At 48.2% G+C, this 23,417-nt stretch overlaps 2 protein-coding genes across 9 annotated transcripts in view; both read right to left on the bottom strand.

Moving 5' to 3' along the window:
- The window catches only part of topbp1 (DNA topoisomerase II binding protein 1), an 89,787-nt gene extending 75,131 nt beyond the window's left edge, over positions 1–14,656 (bottom strand). The window contains exons 1-4 of one of the 4 annotated variants that reach the window (XM_078426598.1): positions 14,592–14,656; positions 5,533–5,631; positions 4,741–4,875; positions 469–612 (exon numbers count right to left, since the gene is read on the bottom strand). In XM_078426598.1, the coding sequence (XP_078282724.1) occupies positions 469–612; positions 4,741–4,875; positions 5,533–5,622 (369 nt within the window). In that variant the 5' untranslated portion in view covers positions 5,623–5,631; positions 14,592–14,656. Of the gene's footprint in view, positions 1–468; positions 613–4,740; positions 4,876–5,532; positions 5,637–14,591 lie in introns of those variants that run through there. The other 3 variants (XM_078426606.1, XM_078426613.1, XM_078426622.1) reach the window with 3 other exon arrangements.
- A 3,733-nt stretch (positions 14,657–18,389) lies between these two features.
- The window catches only part of dnajc13 (dnaJ homolog subfamily C member 13), a 187,899-nt gene continuing 182,871 nt past the window's right edge, over positions 18,390–23,417 (bottom strand). For all 5 annotated transcript variants that reach the window (XM_078413988.1, XM_078413962.1, XM_078413998.1 and 2 more), the window contains one exon: positions 18,390–19,204. Coding sequence is in view for 4 of the 5 variants with exons in the window: in XM_078413962.1 (XP_078270088.1) it covers positions 19,104–19,204 (101 nt within the window). In the remaining variant the exon portion in view is untranslated. The remainder of the gene's footprint in view (positions 19,205–23,417) is intronic.

The following is a 23,417-nucleotide window of genomic DNA, read 5'->3' as shown; positions in this document are numbered from 1 at the left end:
GGTATACAATACAAGGATAAAAGTTACAGTGCAGTGTAAGAAATGAATAATTATTTGATTTAATAAAAGGCAGCTTCAAACAGAATAGTCTTCAGCCTCGATTTAAAAGAACCGAGAGTTGCAGCGGGCTTGCAGTTTTCTGGGAGTTTGTTCCTTATATGTGGTGCACAAAAACTGATCACTGCTTCTCCATGTTTTGTTCTGAATCTGGGGTTTGTCCCAGACGACCCGAGAGGTCTGGACAGTTCATAAAGTAGCAGAAGATAAGAAATGTATTTTGGCCCTAAACCATTCAGTGCTTTATAAACCAACGGCAGTATTTTGAAATCAATTCTTTGACAGACTGGAAGCCAGCATAAAGACCTTTCCACGCTGTATCTCTAAAGTCTAAATCACAATAAATGCCTAATTAAATTGATCATAAAGTCTAAAAAAGGTACAAGCCAGAATAGTTGCCGTGATACTCACTCTGGTTTTCTTCTCCAGACTGGTGCATGAAACGACCACGTCGGCCATGACCAAACTGTAGACAGGGTGAACAGCTTCAGGAACATTCCGTTGATGCTGAAGACAAAATATCACCACTTGTGGACCAACAATCCTGCAACCAAGCTGCAGAGTGGAGAGATAAGTTCATTCAGTCATGGAAGCAGAAGTAGGTCATTTGGACAATCGAGTCTACTCCGCCATTCAATCATGGCTGATCTATCTCTCCCTCTCAACCCCATTCTCCTACCTTCTCCCCATAACCCCTGACACCCGTACTAATCAACAACCTGTCAACCTCCGCTTTAAAAATATCCAATGGCTTGGACTCCACAGCCGTCTGTGGTCAATGAATTCCACAGATGCAATAGACAATAGGTGCAGGAGGAGGCCATTCGGCCCTTCGAGCCAGCACCGCCATTCAATGTGATCATGGCATCCACAATCAGTACCCAGTTCCTGCCCTCTCCCCATACCCCCTGACTCCGCTATCGTTAAGAGCTCTATCTAACTCTCTCTTGAAAGCATCCAGAGAATTGGCCTCCACTGCCTTCTGAGGCAGAGAATTCCACAGATTCACAACTTTCTGACTGAAAAAGATTTTCCTCATCTCTGTTCTAAATGGTCTACTCCTTATTCTTAAACTGTGTCACTGTTTCTGGACTCTCCCAACATTGGGAACATGTTTCCTGCCTCTCGCGTGTCCAATCCCTTAATAATCTTATATGTTTCAATAAGATCCCCTCTCATCCTTCTAAATTCCAGTGTTCACAAGCCCAGTAGTTCGTCTTTCAATATAAGACAGTCTCGCCATTCCAGGAATTAATCTAGTGAACCTACGCTGCACGCCCTCAATAGCAAGAATGTCATTCCTCAAATTTGGAGACCAAAGCTGCACACAGTACTCCAGGTGTGGTCTCACTAGGGCCCTGTACAACTGCAGAAGGACCTCTTTGCTCCAATACTCAACTCCTCTTGCCACCCCCGTCTAAAGAAATGCCCCATCATCTCCTTTCTAAAGCTACGTCCTTTTATTCTGAAGCTGTGCCATCTGGTCCTAGATTCTCCCACTGGAATCATAAGAATGTGGAAACAGGCCCTTCGGCTAAACATGCCCGCACCGACCAACATATCCCATCTGCACTAGTCCACATGCCTGCGTTTGGCCCTTATCCCTCTAAACCTGTCCATGTACCTGTCTGATTAAATGTCGTGTTAGTCCCTGCCTCAATTACCTCCTCTATCACGACATTTAATCAGACAGGTACATGGAATGAAATAAAATACCAGAGCTAAAGGAGGCTACAGACATTTAGCTGCTGAGTAGAGCTACTGCTCGTGGGAAAAAAGCTGTTTTTATGTCTGACTGTGGCGGCTTTGACAGTCCAGAGTCGCCTTCCAGAGGGAAGTGCTTCAAAGAGTTTGTGGCCAGGGCGAGCTATATTGCTATAAAATCACCCCCCTTCATCTGAAACCTATGTCCTCAGGTTCTCGAGGCAAGAGACTCGGTGCATCTACCCGATCTATTCCTCCCGTAAGTGGAAACATCCTCTCCACATCCACTCTAACCAGGCTTTTCACTATTCAGTAGGTTCCAATGAGGTCCCCCCTCATTCTTCCAAACTCCAGATATCAAAGGTTGAAACAGTGATTGCTCTGCCCGCCACCAACACCCTTCCCCCTCTCCGCCCAACTACATTCCTTCATCTAGATTCGCAATTCGTACCTCTTCTATCCTTGTCACACACCTTTTGTCTTTTCATGGGTAACCTTTTGGTATTCAGGGTGTCAAACTAACAAATGCAGTGCAAATAAATGTTAATTTTTGACCTAGGCCCAAAGTTGCAAAATCTTCGTAATTGACTGCAGTTCAGAGGAGATAAAATAACTCAATCTCGACAGCAGCTGTGACATTTCTACCTCAGGAAACTGGAGAAGAGAACAAAGCGTCACGGTGTTTCCGTTCTTTAGACTTTAGAGATATAACGCGGAAACAGGCCCTTTGGCCCACAGAGTCCGCACTGACCCGCGATCACCCCGCACACACGGAGAAATAGCCACGCTGTCAAAGGGAGAACGTACAAGCTCCGCGCAGATAGCACCGTAGTCAGGATCGATCCAGGTCTCTGTATGACTGTCCTCTCCATAGGGTCGGGACGCCTGTGCGTTACTTTGTTTAACGTGGGGAGACTGGTGCACAGACAGCCACCACACGGTCCTTGACAGATCTGGGTCAGGATCCAGTGGCATGGGGTCCAAGACGACCGGGGACCCTTTTCTGCTGCAGCCTTCATCCACCCGCCTTCCCAGCCGTTGTGACGCTCCACTAAAGTCAGCTATCATCCTCTGCCTGTTCCGCCGTTTAGGTCTTGGTTGGATTGCTCTTTGTCAGGGACCTCCCCCTCGACCTTACCCCCATGGGTGACCCTACCAGGAGCGTAGCTCCAGACGGTATCGCTCTCAGGACCACACGAGCTTCTCCACCACGACAAGGTGACAATTCACGGAGACTCCAAAATAGATATAAGTACACTGATGGATTTAATTCAGTCCCACTTTCATCTGGGCACCATAAACTATGTAAAACAGTAACAGTGGGCATTACATTTTGGTTTGTAGAACAGTACAAGACAAAAACAGTCGCTTCGGCGCACAACGTCTGTGCCGAACATGATGCCAAGACCATCACTTATCTGCCGGCGCTTAATCCAAATAGCGCCACATCCTGCATATCCATGTGCCTATTAAACGGCACTACTAAAGTCCGTGAAACGCCACCATATCTGTTTCCACTACCAACTCAAGGCCCCTACCACCCTCAACAACGGCACGGTGGCGCAGCAGTAGAGTTGCTGCCTTACAGCGAATGCAGCGCCGGAGACTCAGGTTCGATCCTGACTATGGGCGCCGTCTGTACGGAGTTTGTACGTTCTCCCCGTGACCCGTGTGGGTTTTCTCTGAGATCTTCGGTTTACTCCCACACTCCAAAGACGTGCAGGTTTGTAGGTTAATTGGCTGGGCAAATGTAAAAATTGTCCCTAGTGGGTGTAGGATAGTGTTAGTGAGCGGGGATCGCTGGGCGGCGCGGACCCGGTGGACCGAAGGGCCTGTTTCTGCGCTGTATCTCTAAATCTAAAAAAAACTTGCCCAACACATCTCCTTTAAACTTTGCCCCTCTCACATTAAAGCGAAGCCCACTAATATTTAATTTTTCCATCCTGGGAAGACGAATCTGCATATCCTATCTATGTCTCTCATAATGTTACATATTTCTATCAGGTCTCCCTGACATCCCAGAGTAAACAATCCGAGCCTGCAGCTAATACCTTCTACACCAGGCATCGTCCTGGTAAACCTTCTCCGCACCCTCTCCAAAGCATCCACATCCTTCCTGTGATGGGGCAACAAGTAGCAGCAACACGGTGGCGCAGCGGTAGAGTTGCTGCCTCACAGCGCCAGAGACCTGGGTTAGATCCTGACTACGGATGCTGTCTGTACAGAGTTTGTACGTTCTCCCAGTGACCTGCGTGGGCTTTCTCCGGGATCTCCGGTTTCCTACCACACTCCAAAGACCCACAGGTGTGCATGTTAATTCGCTTGGTATAATTGTAAACTGTCCCTGGTCTGTAGGATAGCGTTAACATGCGGGAATCGCTGGTCGGTGTGGACTTGGTGGACCAAAGGGACTGCTTCCGTGCTGTATCTCTAAACAAAACTAAACTGCATGCAATACTCCAAATATGGCCTAATCAAAGTTCTATAAAGCTGCATGGAGTCATAGAGTGATACAGAGTGGAAACAGGCCCTTCGGCCCAACTTGCCCACACCTGCCAACATGCCCCTGCTACACTAGTCCCACTTGCCTGTGTTTGGTCCATATCTCTCCAAACCTGTCCTGTCCATGTACCTGTACAACTGTTTCTCAATTGTTGGGATAGTACCTGCCTTAACTACCTCCTCTGGCAGCTTGTTCCAACTTCCACCCCCACCACCCTCTGTATGAAAATGTTACCCCTCAGATTCCTATTAGATCTTTTCCCTTTCACCTTAAACCTATGCCCTCTGGTCCTCAATTCCCCTAGTCTGGGCAAGAGACTCTGTGTGTCTATCCGGTCTATTCCTCTCATGACTTCTTGACACTTATACACAATACACCGACCAATGAAGGCAAACACACCATGATCTTGATTGGTTGTTGTATTTGACATAAAAATTAAAACCCATACCGCAAGATTAAAATATTTAAAAAAGCACCTTTTTTAGATGATCATAAGCTGCTCCCTCAAATGGATCACATATATAAAGCGAATTGTCTTTTATTTTTAAACTAAATGTTTCATCTTCGTCGACAATCTGCAGAAATTCCTCTGATTGAAATTCTTTAATAGCCTGTAAAACAGAAAAATAATAATAATAATAATAATAATATTCATTTATTGTCATTGCAACGAGTACAACGAAATTAAAAAATAGCCAATCCTGACGGTGCGTACAAACATATATGCAATAAATGCAAAAACAAATAAATACATAAATACAATTAAATACAATTATATTAAGTACAAGATTTTTTAACGGTGTTGCCTAGTGCAAAGGTAGACACGCAGAAACATAGAAAATAGGTGCAGGAGGCCATTCGGCCCTTCGAGCCAGCACCGTCAGTCATTGTGACCATGGCTGATCATCCACAATCAGTGCCTGCCTTCTCACCATATCCCTTGATTCCACTAGCCCCTAGAGCTCTATCTAACTCAAGGAACTGCATGTGCCAGTTTACAAAAACACAAAATGCTGAAATAATTCAGCGGTGGATCAGCTATACAATGGTCCCCACCTGAAACGTCACCTATCCATGTTCTCCAGAGATGCTGCCTGACCCACTGAGTTACTCCAGCACTCTGTGAAACGTCACCTATCCATGTTCTCCAGAGATGCTGCCTGACCCGCTGAGTTACTCCAGCACTGTGTATTTCGTTTAAATAATACTGTGATTTGTCTGTATTTAATGAAGTTAAAACTGAAGAGTCTTTGAAGTGTTTGACCAACCTGAAAAGCTTTTGTGAAATATTCTGAATCTTTCCCCTTCGTTTTTATGAATTTCACCAGGAAAGACTCTTGGCTTGCAGACGTCGCCATTTTCACGATCTATACTGGGAGACAGAAATAACATCATAGCTTTATGGTGAGAGGGGCAAAGTTTAAACGAGATTTGCAGGGCATTTTTAAATTTTTTTACACAGAGGGTGATAAGTGACTGGAACTCGCTGCCAGGGGTGGTGGTGGATGCAGATACGAGTGGTATTGAGGAGGCTTTTAGATAGGCATGTAGATATGGATGCAGGGAATGGATGAATATGGATCACGTGCAGGCACAGGAGATTAGTTTATCATGGCATCATGTGAGACTGACGTCGGGAGCTCCAAGCTGCACGGAGTTCGACGAGCCCAGACGTGGGGCAGATCGCCCGCCGCGGGGGAGCTGAGATTCCCCCCCCCCCCGATGTGGAAGGCCCGCTGCCGGCTAGGGGTAGATGGCCCCGGCGCAGAGGAGCTGAGATCCCCCCACCGATGCAGGAGCTTGATCACCCTGACGAGAAAGACCCGCCACCGGCTACGGGAGTCAAGATCGTCCCGTCAACGGAAGGTTAGAGGCCCCCGACCGCTGGAGAACAAAGAAGGGAGAGAATAAACTTTGTTTCGCCTTCCATCACAGTGAGGAATGCAGAGGAGTCACTGTGGTGGATGTTCGTGTTCAAATGTATTATGTGTGTCCTGTTGCTTTTTATTGGTGTGACTGTACAGCAAATGAAATTCCTCGTATGTTGCAAAACATACTCGGCTAATAAAGTATTATTATGATTGCGATTACTTTTGAAAGTCATCGGGAGAAAGGTACAGGAGCCTGAAAACTGTAACGCCAACTTCTTCCCTACAACCACCAGGCTGTTAAAATACACACAACCTCCAAATAGTCTCTGAACTATAAAGACTTGGGGGACATTATTTTTTACTTTTGCACCACAAATGAAGTTCCTCGTATGTTGCAAAACATACTTGGCTAATAAAGTATGATTGTGATTGATATGAATGTGATTTTGATGTTCAGCACCAGCATTAGGGGCTGAAGGGCCTGTTCCTATGAGGTATTGTTCTATGTTCTATAAACTCAGTTCTAGTCGCCCCATTGCAGGATGTGGAGGCGTTGCAAAGGGTGCAGTGGTGGTTTACCAGAATGATGCATGGAACAGGGGGTGTTAGCTAAAGGGAGAGGCTGGATTACAGGCTTGGATTGCTTTCCTGGAGCATCAGTGGTTGAGGGGAGACCTGTTAGAAGTAGAAAAAAATTATGAGGCATAGTGAGAACAGACCTTTCTACCCAGGGTAAAAATACTAAACACTAGAGTTTCACTTTAAAGTGAGAGGGGCAAAGTTTAAAGGAGACTAGACCAAGTGGACCTGTTGAGGCCAAACCTATCCTACATTGGTGCAGCACCCTCTCCTACCCCCCTCCTCCCCCTCCCTCCCTCCCTCCCCCTCACGTGCAGGCTTGTAAAGCACGAGTTTGAAAGCTACCACAAGGAGTTGGGAGTCAGGTTTTTCTATTACGGATGAGCCATGATCCTACTGAGCATCAAGGTGCAATTGAGTGGCTGAGCACACTGCACCAGATAGTGGAGTAGAAATCTGTACAGTACAGATCTCATATCCCATTTGTACAGTAGAAACAATGATGACGAATAAGCTGAATTACTCTCCAATCTAACAAAACGGGACAAGTTAGTAGAAGTCACATTACTTCATTAGACCTTCTCCATTTCTTTACCCGAGCAACAATTCCTCCTTCCACTCATTTCTTTGCAACTATCCAAATTTATATCTACTGTGTATTTATCCAATTCCCTTTCGAAGCAAGAATGGAATCTGTCTCTCACACATCTACAATACAATACAATACAATACAATACAATATATCTTTATTGTCATTGTACCCAGGAGTACAACGAGATTGGGAATGCGCCTCCCATACGATGCAATAATTTAAGTAATTAACAGCAACCCAACGAAACGAAACAATTGTAACAGTTTTTAGACAGGGTAAAGTGCAAGTTGATCTATGCGTTGTGGCCATCTACAGGCCGAGCGTTCGATTCCAATCACATACGCTGCCAAGGAAGGTTTTTCTCATGTCATTGTTAATTCTCTTCCTCTTTATCTATGACGTCTAGTTTTTGACCAGAAAGGTCTCAACTTGAAACGTCGCCTATCCATGTTCTCCAGAGATGCTGCCTGACCCGCTGAGTTACTACAGCACCCTGTGAAACGTCGCCTATCCATGTTCTCCAGAGATGCTGCCTGACCCGCTGAGTTACTACAGCACCCTGTGAAACATCACCTATCCATGTTCTCCAGAGATGCTACCTGACCCGCTGAGTTACTACAGCACCCTGTGAAACGTCACCTATCCATGTTCTCCAGATGCTGCCTGACCCGCTGAGTTACTCCAGCACTCTGTGAAGTCACCTATCCATGTTCTCCACAGATGCTGCCTGACCCTGAGTTACTCCAGCATTCTGTGAAGTCACCTATCCATGTTCTCCACAGATGCTGCCTGACCCGCTGAATTACTCCATTGCTCAGTGTCTTCTTTTGTAAACCAGCATAGTTGCCCCAACTTGTCCATACCAACAAACTTGCCCCATCTACACTACTCCCACCTGCCCGTGATTGGCCCATATCCCTCTAAACCTTTCATCCATGTACTTGTCAAAAAGCCTTTAAAATGTTATAGTTTCTTCCTCAACTACCTTCTCAGGCAGCTCATTCCATACACCCATCACCCTCTGTGTGAAAAAGTTGCTCCTTGGGTTCCATTGACTCTATTTACACATCATGCTGCCTCAGCAAGTCCAGCAGCATAATCAAGGACGAGTTGCTTCCCGGCCACTCCCTCTTTGGGCAAAATGTATAGAAGGATGAAAACACACACCTCCAGATTCAGGGACAGTTTCTTCTCCGCTTTTATCAGGCAACTGATCCATCCTACTACCAACAATGAGAGAGCGGTCCTGAGCTACTATCTATCACATTGGAGACCTTCGGACTATCTTTAACCAGACTTTACCTTGCACTAAATGCTATTCATGTTTTTCCCTTTATCATGTATCTGTACATTGTATATCACCCATTGTAACGTCACCCATTCCTTCTCTCCTGAGAACGTCACCCATTCTTTCTCTCCTGAGAACGTCATCCATTCTTTCTCTCCTGAGAACGTCACCCATTCTTTCTCTCCTGAGAACGTCACCCATTCCCTCTCCCCTGAGAACGTCACCCATTCTTTCTCTCCTGAGAACGTCACCCATTCTTTCTCTCCTGAGAACGTCACCCATTCCTTCTCTCCTGAGAACGTCACCCATTCCTTCTCTCCTGAGAACGTCACCCATTCCTTCTCTCCTGAGAACGTCACCCATTCCTTCTCTCATCTATGCTGCCTGAACTGCTGAGTTACTCCAGCATTTTGTGAATAAATACCTTCGATTTGTACCAGCATCTGCAGTTATTTTCTTATATTATACACATTGTATATACATGTAATCATATATAGAAACATAGAAAATAGGTGCAGGAGTAGGCCATTCGGCCCTTCGAGCCTGCACCGCCATTCAATATGATCATGGCTGATCATCCAGCTCAGTAGCCTGTACCTGCCTTCTCTCCATACCCCCTGATCCCTTTAGCAAAAAGGGCCACATCTAACTCCCTCTTAAATATAGCCAATGAACTGGCCTCAACTACCTTCTGTGGCAGAGAATTCCACAGACTCACCACTCTCTGTGTGAAGAAATGTTTTCTCATCTCGGCCGCATCTAGCCTCTCCAACCCCTTAAGAATTTTATATGTTTCTATAAGATCCCCCCTCAGTCTTCTAAATTCCAGCGAGTACAAGCCCAGTCTATCCAGTCTTTCCTCATATGCAAGTCCCGCCATCCCAGGGATTAATCTGGTGAACCTTCTCTGTACTCCCTCTAAGGCAAGAACGTCTTTCCTCAGGTTAGGAGACCAAAACTGCACACAATACTCCAGGTGCGGTCTCACCAAGGCCCTGTACAACTGCAGCAGAACCTCCCTGCTCCTAAACTCAAATCCTCTTGCTATGAATGCAAACATACCATTCGCTTTGTTCACTGCCTGCTGCACCTGCATGCTTGCTTTCAATGACTGGTGCACCATGACACCCAGGTCACGTTACATCTCCCCTTCTCCCAATCGGTCACCATTCAGGTAATACTCTGCTTTCCTGTTCTTGCCGCCAAAGTGGATAACCTCACATTTATCCACATTATATTGCATCTGCCATGCATTTGCTCACTCGCCTAATCTATCCAAGTCACTCTGCAGCCTCCTAGCATCCTCCTCGCAGCTAACACTGCCACCCAGCTTCGTGTCATCCGCAAACTTGGAGATGTTGCCTTTGGTATCTGATTACATTGCTCGAATATAATCATGTGTAGTCTTTCCGCTGACTGGATGGCTAGCAACAAAAGCTTTTCACTGTACCTCGGTACACGTGACAGTAAACTAAACTCAAACAGTTAAATCTTTCCCCTCTCACCTTAAACCTGTGTCCTCTGGTTCTTGATTCCCCTAGCTTGGGTTAAAGACTGTTGCATCTACCATATCTATTCTCCTTACGATCTTATACACCTCTAATCCTCCTACGCTCCAAGGAATACAGTCCAAGCCTGCCCAAACTCTCACTATAGCTCAGGCCCTCATGTCGTGACAACATCCTTGTTAGTCATCTCTCTATTCTTTTGAAAGTAACAACATCTTTCCAGTAGCAGGGTGACCAAAACTGAACTCCAAAAACTGAGCTGTACTCCAACTGTGGCCTCATCAGCTCCTTGTATAGCTGTCACATAACATCCCAAGGTGGACACAAAATGCTGGAGTAACTCAGCGGGTCAGGCAGCATCTCGGGAGAGAAGGAACGGGTGACGTTTTGGGTCGAGACCCTTCTTCAGACTGAAGGATCTCGACCCGAAGTCACCCATTCCTTTTCTCCCGAGATGCTGCCTGAATCGCTGAGTTACTCCAGCATTTTGTGTCTACCTTCGATTTAAACCAGCATCTGCATTTTTTTTCCTACACATAAGATCCCAAGTTCTATACTCAATAACGTGACTGATGAAGGCCAATAACGTACTGAAAGCCTTCTTGACCACCTTATCTACATGTGACACCACTTTCAAGGAACTATGTACCTGCACTCCGATATTCCTCTGCTCTACATCACTTCCCTGGACCCTGCCTTTCACCGTGATGGTCCTGCCCTTGTTAGACATCCCAAAATGCAACACCTCTCATTTACCAGCATAAAGGTCCAGTAACCATTCCTCTGCCTGCTTGGCCATCTAATCATGATCCTGCTGTAACCTTTGATAACCATCTTCGCTATCTACAATACCAACCACTTTAGTGTCAACTGCAAACTTATTAATCCTGCCTTGAATCTCCTCATCCGCATTGTTACTATAAACCACAATCAGAAATGGTCCATCACCAATCCTCGAGGCACATCATTGTGCCTCAATTATCTTGTCTCACTTCTCCTGCTAAATCCTCGGGACCCAGTCCCAGGGACTTACCCACGGACTTTCCTATCAGTGAACCTGCTGACTTGAAACGTTATCGGCCAATTCCCTCCATAGACGCTGCCTTACCTGCTGAGTTCCCCCAGCACTTTGTTTTATTTTGCGCAAGATTCCAACATCTGGTATTTGTACCATCATATTTACATCAGATATACCATCATATTCTGTGCAGCATGAATCTGTATACAGTGGACGGCTAGATTGTAATCACGTGTTGGCTTTCCGCTGAATAGATGGCACGCAACAAAAGCTTTGCACTGCACCTCGGTACACCTGACAATAAACTAAACTAAACTATTCTAATATGTCTGTAGCACCTTCTACAGATGGGCCGTGGAAAGCATTTTATCGGGATGCATCGCAGCATGTTTGGAAACAGCTCCATCCAGGACCACAAAGAAATTGCACAGAATTGTGGACTGTCACACAAAACAACTCCTTTTCATTGACTCCATCTACACCTCACGCTGCCTCAGCAAGGCCAGCAGCATCATCAAGGACCAGCCTCACTCCCTCTTCTCCCCTCTCACATCAGGCAAGAGGCACAGAAGTTTGAAAACGCACACCCCTAGATTCAGGGACAGTTTCTACCCAGCCATCTGATAACTGATGGTCGGACATTGAGTAATGAGTCAGGGAGTCATAGCCCACATATATAAGACATTAGTCAGGCTACATTTGGAGTATTGTGTGCAGTTCTGGGCCCCGTTACAGGAAGGTCGTGGAGGCTTTGGAGAGGGTGCAGAGGAGGTTCACCAGAATGCTGCCTGGATTAGAGGATTTGAGCTATGGGAGAGGTTGGACAGACTTGGATTGTTTTCTCTGGAACATCGAAGTTGGGGACAGACCTGACAGAAGTATATAAAATTATGAGAGGCATAGATAGGATAGACAGTCAGAAACTTTTGCCCAGGGTGGAAATATCCAACACAAGAGGGCATAGAGTCCCGAGGCCCCCACGCCCCCTCATCCCCGGGACTCCTCACCCCCACCCCCCCGTCTCTCCTTCACCCCCCGCCAGAGCTCAACTCCCTCTGCAGGGCCCGTCTCTCCCTCCCCGACCTCTTCAGCCCCTGGCCGGCTCTTCCCGACCTCAACCCTCAGCCCCAACTAGAGATCACAAGGTCATGTGATAGTAGAATTAGGCCATTCGGCCCATCTGGTCTACTCCACCATTCAATAAAGTCATAGAGTGATACAGTGTGGAAACAGGCCCTTCGGCTCAACTCGTCCACACCGGCCAACCTGTCCCAGCCACACTAGTCCCACCTGCCTGCGCTTGGTCCATATCCCTCCAAACCTGTCCTATCCATGTACCTGTCCAACTGTTTCTTAAACATCGGGATAGTCCCAGCCTCAACTACCTCCTCCGGCAGCTTGTTCCAAACACCCACCACCCTTTGTGTGAAAAAGTTACCCCTTAGATTCCTGTTAAATATTTTCCCCTCCACCTTGAACCTAATTTCTCTGGTCCTCGATTCCCCTACTCTGGGCAAGAGATTCTGTGCATCTACCTGATCTATTCCTCTCATATGTGAAGGAAAGAACTACAGATGCTGGTTTAAATCGAAGGAAGACACAAAATGCTGGAGTAACTCCGCAGGACAGGCAGCATATCTGGAGAGAAGGAATGGGCGATGTTTTGGGTCAAGACCCTTCTTCAGACTGATGTCAGGGGAGGGGGCGGGACAAGGATAGGATGTAGTAGGAGACAGGAAGACTGGTGGGAGAACTGGGAAGGGATGGAGAGAGAGGGAAAGCAAGGGCTATTTGAAGTTAGAGAAGTCAATGTTTATACCGCTGGGGTGCAAGCCACCCATGCGAAATACGAGGTGCTGTTCCTCCAAATTGCGCTGGGCTTCACTCTGACAATGGAGAAGTCCAGGACAGAAAGGTCAGATTGGGAATGGGAGGGGGAGTTAAAGTGCTGAGCAACCGGGAGATCAGTCAGGTTAAGGCAGACTGAGCGAAGGTGTTCAGCGAAACGATCACTGAGCCTGCGCTTGGTCTCACCAATATACAGGTGTTGTCACCTGGAACAGCGGATACAGTAGATGAGGTTGGAGGAGGTGCAAGTGAACCTCTGCCTCACCTGAAAAAACTGTCAGGGTCCTTGGATGGAGTCGAGGGGGGTGGTAAAGGGACAGGTGTTGCATCTCCAGCGGTTGCAGGGGAAAGTACCTGGGTGGTTTGGGTGGGAAGGGACGAGTTGACCAGGGAGTTGCGGAGGGAACGGTTTCTGCGGAAAGCAGAAAGGGGTGGAGATGGGAAGATGTGGCCAATAGGGATTATGTTGCAGTTATCGCTGCAGGATATCGAGGAGACCCAAGTGAGAGCCTCATCTATAATGGAAGGGAGAACCCCCGTTCCCTAAAGAATGAGGATATCTCCGCTGAGGCTGTGGAGGCCAAGTCACTGGATATTTTTAAGGCAGAGATAGATAGATTCTTGATTAGTACAGGTGTCAGAGGTTGTGGGGAGAAGGCAGGAGAATGGGGTTAGGAGGGAGAGATAGATCAGCCATGATTGAATGGCGGAGTAGACTTGATGGGCCGAATGGCCGAATTCTACCCTATTCCTTATGACATGACTTATAACCTCTGACACCCATACTAATCAAGAATCTATTTATCTCTCCCATTCACCTCCCTCTGACTAAAGAAATTTCTCCTCATCTCCTTCCTAAAGGAACTTTCTTTATTTCTGAGGCTGTGACCTCTAGTCTTAGACTCTCCCACTAGTGGAAACATCCTCTCCACATCCATTTCATATGTTGAAAGACTGGAGCGACTAGGCTTGTATACACTGGAATTTAGAAGGATGAGAGGGGATCTTATCGAAACATATAAGATTATTAAGGGGTTGGACACGTTAGAGGCAGGAAACATGTTCCCAATGTTGGGGGAGTCCAGAACCAGGGGCCACAGTTTAAGAATAAGGGGTCGGCCATTTAGAACGGAGATGAGGAAAAACTTTTTCAGTCAGAGAGTTGTGAATCTGTGGAATTCTCTGCCTCAGAAGGCAGTGGAGGCCAATTCTCTGAATGCATTCAAGAGAGAGCTAGATAGAGCTCTTAAGGATAGCGGAGTCAGGGGGTATGGGGAGAAGGCAGGAACGGGGTACTGATTGTGAATGATCAGCCATGATCACATTGAATGGCGGTGCGTACAGGCTCGAAGGGCCGAATGGACTCCTCCTGCACCTATTTTCTGTTGCCCTCAAACCCGGAGTCCAACTCCTGCTGTGCGGCCTCTCTCTCCCTCCCTCTCACTCCCTCCCTCCCTCCCTCTCTCTCCTTCAGCCTCAACCCCCCCGTGCCGGCTCTCTCCCCCCGGTCCCGGAGCCGCCGCTCCCCCCCGCCCGCTCCCTCCCCCACCCGTCTCTCCTCCCCGGTCCCGAAGCCTGGCACCACCGCCACCGCCACCGCCACCGCCACCGCCGCTCTCTCACCGTCCGTCCGTCCGTCCGTCCGCTCGTCGATCCGGACCCCGTCTCTCCCCCGGTGCCGGTCCCCTCAGCCCCCGACCCCTGGTGTCTCCGTCGTTTGTCCGTCCGTCCGTCCGTCCGTCGATCCCGCCACAACCAGCGCCAGGACCCCGTTACCCGGGAGACGGCGGCTGCCCGCGGCGCGGCCTGAGTGGAGTTCGGAGCGCGGCGCGATGTGGAGGGGGCGGGGCTATGTGACGGGGGCGGGACCATGTGGAGGGGCGGGGCCATGGGGAGGGGTGGTCATGTGGAAGGGCGGGGCCATGGGAAGGGAGAGAGATCATGTGGAGGGGGCGGGGCTATGTGGAGAGGGACCATGTGGAGGGGGCGGGACAATTGGGTGAGGGACCATGGGAAGGGGGAGGGAGGAGGGACTATGGGAAGGGGCGGGGCCATGTGCATGGGGAGGGGCCATGGGAAGGGGCGGGTCCGTGGGGAGAGTGGGCGTGGCCCCGTGCAGGGGCAAATGGTCAGTACTTGCACATGAGGCCACTGTGGTCATCAGTTCATAGATGATAGGAGCAGAATTAGGCCATTCGGCCCATCCAGACCACTCCGCCATTCCATCGTGGCTGGGAAAGAACTGCAGATGCTGGTTTAAATCGAAGGCAGACACAAAATGCTGCAGTAACTCAGCAAATCAGGCTGCATCTCTGGAGAGAAGGAATGGGCGATGTTTCGGCTTGACCCTTCTTCAGATCATGGCTGATCTATCTCTCCCTCCCTACCCCTTTCTCCTGCCATCTCCCTGTAACCCCCGACACCCGTACTAATCAAGAATCTATCAATCTCTGCCTTAAAACTGACTTGGCTTCCACAGCCTTCTGTGGCAAAGAATTCCACAGATTCACCACACTCTGACTAAAGAAATTCCTTTTTCATCTCCTTCCTAAAAGAACATCATTTAATTCTGAGGCTATGACCTCTGGTCCTAGACTCTCCCACCAGTTGAAATATCCTCTCCACATGCACTCTGTCTAAGCCTTTCACTAATCAGTAAATTTCAATGAGGTCCCCCCTCATTCTTCTAAACTCCAGCGAGTACAGGCCCAGTGCCGACAAAGGATCATCATTTGTAAACCCACTCATTCCTGGGATCATTCTTGTAAACCTCTTCTGGACCCTCTCCAGGGCCAGCACATCCTTCCTCAGATGTAATAATAATAATAATAATAATAAGCATTTATTTTATATAGCGCCTTATCAGGTGCTCAAAGCGCTTTACAAAAACAATCATAACATAAAAACAAACAAACTATCCTAACGGAAAAGCGGCGAATAAACAACGCCAGCGTCCTCTCACGTCAGGGTCCGGCAGTAGACAGCAAAAAGCACAGGACACACAGATACAATTTTTACACAAACAGCCATCACAGTGATTGCTCTAGGCACACCCTCACTGTGATGGAAGGCAAAGAAAAGTCTTATCTCCTCCTCATTCTTCTCCCGTGGTGCCATGAGGTACCAATAACTGCAGATGCTGGTACAAAAGTAAATTCCTCAGATGTGGTGCCGAAAATTGCTCATGTCATGAATTTTCTTGGCAGGCATGATGCGAGCAAGATAAGGAAAGCTTACTTTCCACTTCCACGGAACTATCATGAGGGGAACAGAAAGGGCGAATGTATAGAGCCTTTTACCTGGGGAGAGGGGAATCAAGAGCCAGAGGACTTGGGTTCAAGGTGAGAGCAGCAAGATTTAATAGGAACCTGAGGAACAACATTTTCACACAAAGGGCGGAGGGTGTATGGAACGAGCTGCCAGTGGAAGTAGTTGAGGCAAGGACTATAACAGGGTTTGAAAGACACTAGGACAGGTATGGAGGGATATGGGTCAAACGCTGGCAGATGGGACTAGTGTAGCTGGGACCTGTTGGCTGGTGTGGGCAGGTTAGGTTGAAGGGATATGGGCCAAACACAGGAAAATGCGACTAGCTTAAATAGGGCATGTTGATCGGCATTGACGATGGGCCAGAGGGCCTGTTTCTGTGCTGTATGACTCTGATTCTAGCTTCCATTGCCATGCTGTGCTCTGACCGGTGGCTATAGACTGTGAGGTCATTTTGAATCGGTATCGAGGTTGGGTGGCTCTCATGAAGAATGTTTCTCTTGTGTTGAAGGTCGTCAAAATATTTATCCTAAAATCCACTACGGAATTCAGAAGCAACTCCGATACCTAAATAGCAGTGAGAATGTGAAACTTGTTCCTTCAGGCAATAGTTTAGATTTAGATTTGGAGATACAGCGCAGAAACAGGCCCTTCGGCCCACCGGGTCCGCGCCGCCCAGCGATCCCCGCACACTAACACTATCCTACACCCACTGGGGACAATTTTTTATTTACATTTGCCCAGCCAATTAACCTACATACCTATACCTGTACGTCTTTGGAGTGCGGGAGGAAACCGAAGATCCCGGAGAAAACCCACGCAGGTCACGGGGAGAAGGTACAAATTCCGTAAAGGCGGCGCCCGTAGTCAGGATCGAACCTGAGTCTCCGGCGCTGCATTCGCTGTAAGGCAGCAACTCTGCCGCTGCTCCACCGTGCAGTTGAAGGTGGAATGTAGGGGTGGAATATACCATTAATGGCATGACCCTTATCAGCATTGATGAGCAAAGGAATTCGGGGTGCAAGTCCATAGCTCCCCGAGAGTGGCAGCTTCGACCTGCCAGGTGTCCATGCCTGGTGCCAGCACACCCTCCACCTGCACAGGTGTGTCCACACCTGGCCCCAAAGCCCACTCCACAGATGGGTTCACATGTGGCCTCAGAGCTCCCTCCACCTGCCCACACCTGGCCCTGGAGCTCCCACCTCCTTCCCTGGTGTGCCAACACCTGTCCCCACAGTCCCCCACCTCTTGTCCAGGTGTGTTCATAACTTCATAAGTGATAGGAGTAGAATTGGACCATTCGGCCCTTCAAGTCTACTCCGCCATTCAATCATGGCTGATCTATCTCTCCCCCCTAACCCCATTCTCCTGCCTTCTCCCCATAACCCCTGACACCCGCACTAATCAAGAACCTATCTATCTCTACCTTTTTCCCTGTGGCTTTCAAAATGTACAACTCCTCCCCCTTCTGTCATGAGGTAAACTGACTCCCCACCTCACCCCCAATCTTTGCACCATCCCCAATCCTTTCCACTCGTCACTTTAATTACATGTTTCATGTAGTTTGTGTTTTAGGACTGTTGGCAGATCAATTTCCCTCCTGGGATAAATAAAGTTCTATCGTATCGTTAAAAATATCCATTGACATGGCCTCCACAGCCTTCCAAAGATTCACCACCCTATTCAATAGACAATAGGTGCAGGAGGAGGCCATTCGGCCCTTCGAGTCAGCACCACCATTCACTGTGATCATGGCTGATCATCCACAATCAGTACCCCGTTCCTGCCTTCTCCCCATACCCCCTGACTCCGCTATCCTTAAGAGCTCTATCTAGCTTTCTCTTGAAAGCATCCAGAGAACTAGCCTCCACTGCCTTATGAGGCAGTGAATTCCACAGATTCACAACTCTCTGACTGAAAACGTTTTTCCTCATCTCCGTTCCAAATGGCCTAACCCCTTATTCTTAAAATGTGGCCCCTGGTTCTGGACTCCCCCAACATTGGGAACACGTTTCCTGCCTCTAACGTGTCCAATCGCTTAATAATCTTATATGTTTCAATAAGATCCCTTCTGTTGAAGAATATCTTTACGTAGGAAAATCAGATAACTGCACATTGCCAGAATACTACACAGCCTTGAATGCTAATTCTCTTTGCACTTTATTCTTAAAATTTTATGTACAATGACCAATTTACTAATGTACATTCAAATATAGAAAGTTTACATATTGGTATTGTATAGCACAGGTCACAATTACAGTAGGTATTTATATGAATGTTCAAGGTAACACTTTTATTTTCCGAGGCACCTCTCAGAAACTGGAAACAGTTAGACAAACGTTTTGACAAGGTTTTTTTAAATCGAGCAAGCTCATTAAAGATCAGCCGGTAGCAGAATCGTGGTCCATGGTCTAATCAGAAATCAGTTTAGTCTATGCCAAAGTTGTTTCACAAAACAAAACAAAATCATCTTACTGTTGTCACGTCTTTTTTAAAAGGTGGCAGTCAGATAGTTGGCCAGTTGCAGAGGTATTAACTCTTGGTCTCTCCCATAAACTGAAAACCAAAACTGTAAAATTAAACAAAACGATCCAATATTTAGATTCACAGTCCGATATATTAAGTGCAAAGTAAAGATTTGGGTACTTTGAAAAATCTTGAAACTTTCCATTTTGCGAACAATGCCATTTTGAATGGAACATGTTGTATAAAATTACCGCCTTACAAATAAAATGCAAGATTACATTCTGAATGCAACAAGAATCAACTTCTTTGTAATAGTGCACAACACTTTATTCCGGAGGTCGCTGAGGATGGTTGACAACTATGACGTACGTCATCTTCAAGGCAAGGAGTGTCGGCCTGCTCCTATCTGGACACATCGATGCCTTCACTGTCCACAGGCGGAGGTCCACTAGGAATGACCGCTGACATTGTTCCCGAAGTAAGATAGCCAGCAATCCCAGGACCTGGATAAAAGCAACACAGTTCACGTTCATAGGGTTCCAGGAGCAGGACAAGGCCATTCGGCCCATCAGGTCTGCTCTGCCATGCAATCCTGCCTGCACTTGGTCCACATCTCTCGAAATCTTTCCTGTCCACGTACCTATCCAAATGTCTTACTATATTGTTATCGTACCAGCCTCAACTGCCTCCTCTGGCAGGTCGTTCCATACACCCACCACCCTCTGTGTGGAAAAAGTAGTTCTTCAGGTTCTCAGGCTCCAACCTATCTTTCCTTCTACGTAGGGTTGCCAACTATCTCATTCCAAAATACGGGACAAGGTGATGTCACCGCCCCGCGCTCCACGTGACCTCACCCATCCGGCGGCCACGTGCTCCCGCTCCACCAATGGCGGTCGCCCGAGGCGAGTTGCTACGCAACCTCCGTTAGGCAGCGCCCGGGCCTCCGGGCCTACACTGTCCGGAGCCAAAATGTCGGAAACCTAGAGTGTCGGGACCTAAACTGTCAGGATCTACAGCGCTGGGGCCTACAGTGTCCGGGCCCACAGCGTCCGGGCCCACAGCGTCCGGGCCTACAGCGCCTCCCCGGGCCTACAGTGTCCGGGCCTACAGTGTCCGGGCCTACAGTGTCCGGGCCTACAGTGTCCGGGCCTACAGTGTCCGGGCCTACAGTGTCCGGGCCTACAGTGTCCGGGCCTATAATGTCCGGGCCTACAGTGTCCGGGCCCACAGTGTCCGAGCCTACAGGGTCCGGGCCGACAGTGTCCGGGCCTACAGTGTCCGGGCCTACAGTGTCCGGGCCTACAATGTCCGGGCCTACAGTGTCCGGGCCTACAGTGTCCGGGCCTACAGTGTCCGGGCCTACAGTGTCCGGGCCTACAATGTCCGGGCCTACCGTGTCTGGGCCCACAGTGTCCGGGCCTACAGTGTCCGGGCCTACAGTGTCCGGGCCTACAGCGCCTCCCCGGGCCTACAATGTCTGGGCCTACAGTGTCCGGGCCCACAGTGTCCGGGCCCACAGTGTCCGGGCCTACAGTGTCCGTGCCCACAGCGCCTCCCCGGGCCTAATACGGGTCTGACAAGGGCGGTCCCGACACAAACCAATTTAGCCCAAAATATGGAATGTCCCGGCTAATACGGGACTGTTGGCAACCCTACCTCTAAGCCTCATTCTCCTGCCTTCGTCCCACAACCCCCAAAAATCTGTCAATCTCCACCTTAAAAATATCCATTGGCTTAGCCTCCAATATAAGGTCATAAGTGATCGGGGCAGAATTAGGCCATTCGGCCCATCAAGACTACCCTGCCATTCAATCATGGCTGATCTATCTCTCCCTTCAAACCCCATTCTCCTGCCTTCTCCCCATAACCCCTGACACCAGTTTCAAAAATACAAAATACAAAAGTTCAAAGTACATTTGGACTTCACTTACAAAACACACATATAACCGAGAATACAGCACAGAATGGCTCACAATGTTTGTGCTGAACATGATGCCTAGTTGTACTGATCTCATCTGCCTGTATGTCCCTCCATTCCCTGCATATCCATGTGCCTATCGAGAAGTCTCTTCAGTGGCACGATCAAATGTTCCTTTTCATTTCCCCGCCATTACGGGACCTTTAGATCCCAGATCATGTTACTCTGCATCCAAAATATCAATAGACAATAGGTGCAGGAATAGGCCATTTGGCCCTTCGAGCCAGCACCACCGTTCAATGTGATCATGGCTGATCATCCACAATCAGTACCCCGTTCCTGCCTTCACCCCATACCCCCTGACTCCGCTATCATTAAGAGTTCTATCTAACTCTCTCTTGAAAGCATCCAGAGAATTAGCCTCCACTGCCTTCTGAGGCAGAGAGTTCCACAGATTTACAACTCTCTGACTGAAAAAGTTTTTCCTCAACTCCGGTCTAAATGGCCTACCCCTTATTCTTAAACTGTGGTCCCTGGTTCTGGACTCCCCCAACATCGGGAACATGTTTCCTGCCTCTAGCGTGTCCAATCCCTTAATAATCTTATATGTTTCAATAAGATCCCCTCCCATCCTTTTAAACCCCAGTGTATACAAGCCTAGTCACGCCGGTCTTTCAACATACGACAATCCCGCCATGCCAGGAATTAACCTCGTGAACCTACGCTGCACGCCCTCAATAGCAAAAATATCAATTCTAAAACGCCGCACAGTGAGGTTTACCCAGCTGAAGCTCCCATCCCTCTCCCACAAAAGGCAGTAATCCACACAAAACGTTTGAATTTGCACCAATTTTCACTGACTGTACGTACCTCGACAAGGAGATGCAACACCTGTCCCTTTACCTCCCCCCTCGACTCCATCCAAGGACCCAAACAGTCTTTCCAGGTGAGGCAGAGGTTCACCTGCACCTCCTCCAACCTCATCTACTGTATCCGCTGTTCCAGATGTCAACTTCTCTACATCTGCGAGACCAAGCGCAGGCTCTGCGATCGTTTCGCTCAACACCTCCGCTCAGTCCGCCTTAACCTACCTGATCTCCTGGTGGCTCAGCACATCAACTCCCCCTCCCATTCCCAATCTGATCTTTCTGTCCTGGGCCTCCTCCAGTGTCAGAGTGAGGCCCAGCACAAATTGGAGGAACAGCACCTCATATTTCACTTGGGTAGTTTCCACCCCAGCGGTATGAACATTGACTTCTCTAACTTCACATAGTCCCTGCTCCCTCTTCTCCCTCTTCCCAGTTCTCCCACCAGTCTTACTGTCTCCGACTACATCCTATCTTTATCCCGCCCCCTCCCATGACATCAGTTTGAAGAAGGGTCTCGACCATTTAGAACGGAGATGAGGAAAAACGTTTTCAGTCAGAGAGTTGTAAATCTGTGGAATTCACTGCCTCAGAAGGCAGTGGAGGCCAATTCTATGAATGCATTCAAGAGAGAGCTAGATAGAGCTCTTAAGGATAGCGGAGTCAGGGGGTATGGGGAGAAGGCAGGTACGGGATACTGATTGAGAATGATCAGCCATGATCACATTGAATGGCGGTGCTGGCTCGAAGGGCCGAAAGGCCTCCTCCTGTACCTATTGCCTATTGTCTATTGACCCGAAACGTCGCCCATTGCATCTCTGCCGAGATGCTGCCTGACCTGCTGAGTTACTCCAGCATTTTGTGTCTACCTCATATGATCTAGAGAAGGGTATACAGAACAGTACAGCTCAGGCTGAGGCCCTTCGGCCTACAGGGTCTGTGCTGAACATGCTAAGACCAACACTTACATGCCTGCACAAGATCCATATCCCTCCACTCCCTGCATGTTCAAACCCAAAAGCTTTCTAAACGCCACTGTGATACCTGCCTCCACCACCACCACTGGCAGCACGTTCCAGGCATACACCACCCTCCCGAAAAAAATACTTGCCCCATACATCTCCCTTAAACTTTGCCCCTCTCAGCTTAAAGCAATACCCTCTGATACTAGAAAAATCTCCAACACGGGTAGTCTAGATATGGATAATATTTGGAAATGTTTGACATTAAAACGGAGATGAGGAAAAACTTTTTCAGTCAGAGAGTTGTGAATCTGTGGAATTCTCTGCCTCAGAAGGCAGTGGAGGCCAATTCTCTGAATGCATTCAAGAGAGAGCTAGATAGAGCTCTTAAGGATAGCGGAGTCAGGGGGTATGGGGAGAAGGCAGGAACGGGGTACTGATTGAGAATGATCAGCCATGATCACATTGAATGGCGGTGCTGGCTCAAAGGGACGAATGGCCTACACCTGCACCTATTGTCTATTGTCTATTGACATGGGTATGAAAGAGGTCTTTGACAAGTACATACAATTTGCGCAACATATTTTTTGATTAAAAATATTTCACCGAAACATAGAAAATAGGTGCAGGAGGAGGCCATTCGGCCCTTCGAGCCAGCACCGCCATTCACTATAATCATGGATGATCCACAATCAGTAACCCATGCCTGCCTTCTCCCCATATCCCTCGATTCCACTAGCCCCTCGAGCTCTAACTCTCTTTTTAATTCATCCAGTGAATCGGCCTCCACTGCCCTCTGTGGCAGAGAATTCCACAAATTCACAACTCTCTGGGTGAAAAAGTTCCTTCTCACCTCAGTTTTAAATGGCCTCCCCTTTATTCTTAGACTGTGGCCCCTGGTTCTGGACTCCCCCAACATAGAAACCTAGAAAATAGGTGCAGGAGAAGGCCATTTGGCCCTTTGAGCCAG

This window comes from Rhinoraja longicauda, chromosome 2 (assembly GCF_053455715.1).
Source record: "Rhinoraja longicauda isolate Sanriku21f chromosome 2, sRhiLon1.1, whole genome shotgun sequence".
Lineage (NCBI taxonomy): Eukaryota > Metazoa > Chordata > Chondrichthyes > Rajiformes > Arhynchobatidae > Rhinoraja > Rhinoraja longicauda.
The sequence above is the reverse complement of the archived record's forward strand: the minus strand, read 5'-3'. Positions and strand labels throughout refer to the sequence as shown.